General features: G+C 32.8%; 1 protein-coding gene across 1 annotated transcript; it reads right to left on the bottom strand.

The window, feature by feature from the left end:
* Positions 1-9: 9 nt before the first annotated feature.
* Positions 10-508, bottom strand: LOC125851797 (S-adenosyl-L-methionine-dependent uroporphyrinogen III methyltransferase, chloroplastic-like; the record flags this gene model as incomplete). Its single annotated transcript, XM_049531541.1, has 1 exon — positions 10-508. A coding segment is annotated over exon 1 (499 nt), but the record flags the coding sequence as incomplete, so codon positions are not given.
* Positions 509-3,488: the final 2,980 nt, after the last annotated feature.

The raw sequence follows: 3,488 nt of genomic DNA, 5'->3' as shown, positions 1-3,488 counted from the left end.
CAGTTTTACCAACATAGAGAAGTCTAGCATCAGGACCAACCAAATCCAAGACTTCATTAGAAACCAATCTATCATACAACAAAAGATCAGCATTCTGAATAACTCTCAAAGCCTTAACAGTCAACAACTCAGGATCTCCTGGTCCAGTACCCACCAAGAACACATTCCCAGGCACTTTTCTATCACACCCTCCTTCCCCTTCTCTCTTCTCCCTTAAAACCTGAAGCATTTTCTTCAGCTCAGGCAGCTGCAAAGCTATGTCATAGTCCCTCACATAGCTAGGATCAGGCAGAATTGGGCAAGAACCGGATTGTTGCTCCAATTCATCCTTGTAAATCCAACTATCCCTTTGGTATCTCTCAATTGAATGCTTCTCAGTAAAAGGGGAAGAAGAATGTGATGCATAATTGATACAGCAAACAGGATTAACACCAAAAGATTTGATTTTTCTCAATTGGGTTGCTCCAGAAGAAGATGAAATTGAAGGAATTCTACTCACAAGAGCCATACCCTTTTCTTTTCAAGAAGATGAGGGACACACACCCCAGAGGCAGTTAAAGGTGTAAACTTTTTTCTCTAAAATGTAGATTTCAGAGGGAATATGTATGTGTCAAAAAGGGACCTTTAATTTATGAACTTTAAAGGGTCATGAGAAGGCAATTTTCAGTAGCTTTTGATGCTTTGAAAGAGACAAGCATCTTATTTGATAAAAAACAAATCAAGAAATGAGCCAACTTGGGGCCCCTTAAAGATGAAAAGCCCCAAGTAGGATTTCTTGACCTTTGGAAGGAGCAGTGGAGGCGGCGCGAGGGGGTGGGTAAGAGAAGGCAAATATGTACTTGCTCTGTATGAAGGCCTCAATTTCGACCAAAAGCATTCCATTAAAAATTATAATTATGAGATTTACCTTTGCAAATTTGGAATTTGATACTGGATTATACTTTCTCCATTTTAGAATAGTTGTCACATTTCTACTAACTTTAAAACCTAAATTTGATTTGATTAATTTGAAATTGGGAAAAAGAAAAATGAACAAAATTAATTAATTAGAACAACACTGGGCTATTCAAAATCGAACCGAAACCGATAATCCGAACCGATAATTTGGTTATTGGGCCAATAGTTCGAGTTAATGGTTTAACGGTCGGGTCTCGATTTACTATAAACTTCTTATCGGCTTATCGATTCAGATCTTAGTTTGACCAAATTTCTTATTAGGTGCCCCGATAACCCAATAAGAAGTTTAATTAATTACATGGCCTTAGGCACTTTAAGCTTACAGAGACTTTATAATTGACACTCAAATTTCACAATAATATTCCAAAGTTGCGACATCCCTCATTGATTCACTGCTCCCACACCGATGAATTATATTGAAAATCATTCTCTAAGTGTCTAAATTGAGGTTCAAATGATTAGTTCCCTTACTTTAAGTCTTTGTTTTTATCTTCTCATTACAATGAGTGAGTCACTGAGATATGCCTGCAATATTGCAATACTACAATTTGCAATGAAAACGTTTTTATTAGTAATGATCTCATGATCATTAATGGTTTTCGTTAGTAGTGTTGTAATGATTTCTCTTTATAGTTCATATCGAAATTGGCTTGGTTGTTATGAGGAATCCTTTTGAGTTTGCCAGTTTGGGCAATATTGACATCTCTGTCCAGGTGAATATGGAGTTTTATTAAAGGGTCGTTTGGTTTGAAAATGAGTTATGTTGGGATAAGTTATGTTGGGATTAGTTATGATGGGATAAGTTGTGTTGGGATTATTTTTTATTGAGTGTTTGGTTTGTTGTATTCAAAATAATAAATTTTAAGAATAATTTATTTGTTTACAAAAATGCCTTTCATTAATGTAAAAAGTAATATAACAAAAGGGTTGAAAGAGACATTTTTGTCATTTACCTATTTTATCCCGGGATAACTTATCCCAGGATTACTATACCACCCAAAGAGAGGGATAACTTATCTCGGTACTAATTATTAATCCCGGGATAAGTTATCCCGAACTTGCCAACCAAACAACAAAATAAGCGGTACTATAATTTAATCCCGGGACTATTTGGTATTATCCCTCACACCAAACGACCCCTAAGTGTTTTATGTAGTAATGGACTAACTAGGAAAAGTTCATTAGTGACTATTGGCTAGTGCGTACTATTAATTAGTGATTAGTCTATTAGTAATTCTCAATGAAAATTGTGTGAACTGTTAACAGTTAACCCGATAAACCAATAATCGATAAATCGATATCTTAACAGTTCCATAACGGTTTAGCATGATTACAAATCGATAATCGATAAGTAAAACCAATAAATTCCAAAACCGAATCGATCGATACACAGCCCTAGAACAACATGTTGGAACCATATAAAAGTCTCAAGTTAAAATAAATTAAAACATTTTAACAGTCCTTCTCAATGTTGTTACGAAGATTAACATAATTTTCTAACCATTTTAAAATAACCACAAAACAAACTTTATTAATACAAATAATAAATTAACAACTCAACAAGTAAATGTTTAGATGATGAAAAATGAAGAGGTACAAAAGTAACCAATAATGATGATCCAATCAATATGTCTATGACACATAACTCAATAACTAAACTTTTCTAACTTAGAAAAATTACATACCTTATCTTTACCCTTTCTTATCACGGTGGAAAAAAAATCAAGTTGAAACTTCATTTAAAAAATTGGAGAATTGTACTGATAATGTGTTGTAAAATTAAAGCCAAATACGATAAGAAATATAGAATGAAAGCAATAGAAATAGAGAGACAAGAGATGAGAGTTTTTCTTATTCTTCCAAGTATTCGAGTGTTTACAATATGAACTCTTATGCCTCTATTTATAGTGTTACATAGAGGCATACCAAAGGTTAGTTATAAACATAGCATTAATCATGAAGATAATGGAGGAGGTTATGGAGGTGTAAGGTTACAAGAATGATGATCATAAAGGTGGAGGTTATCCTTAATGGAGAAAAGTAATATAGATAATTAGTGATAACAACTTTTTTAATGTAGTGAACATCTACACCATAATATTTTATAACAATTTTATTTTTTTTAGTCAAGATGTAGGCTTTTTATAAAAATAAATAAATAAATAAGGAGGTACAACACTCATTTGGGCCTATTGCCCAAATCCAAAAAAACAAAGGATAAGGTCCACACATATATGTGGGATCTAATTGTTACTCCTAATAAAGTGATACAAATTTATAGAAAACTCAGAATTCAAATCTTAATCGAGAAAAGTGTCTTAACTTTTGAAGAGCAAAGTTATATATTTTATATATGCACCAGTAAAACATAATAGAATATGGTTGAGTTACAAACCAGTAAAATATAATAGAAAATGGTTGAGTTACTTTTTGTAACTATGTAAATTTGTAAGTTTATCCCAGGCACATGTTCAGTCTCCGATATATTTTTGATTAATCCTTTCTCCAAAAGTAATAATCTATGTCAATAT

Source organism: Solanum stenotomum, unplaced genomic scaffold, assembly GCF_019186545.1.
Source record: "Solanum stenotomum isolate F172 unplaced genomic scaffold, ASM1918654v1 scaffold30163, whole genome shotgun sequence".
NCBI classification, from domain to species: Eukaryota; Viridiplantae; Streptophyta; class Magnoliopsida; order Solanales; family Solanaceae; genus Solanum; species Solanum stenotomum.
Note: the sequence above shows the minus strand (reverse complement) of the source record. Positions and strands in the feature narration are given on the sequence as shown.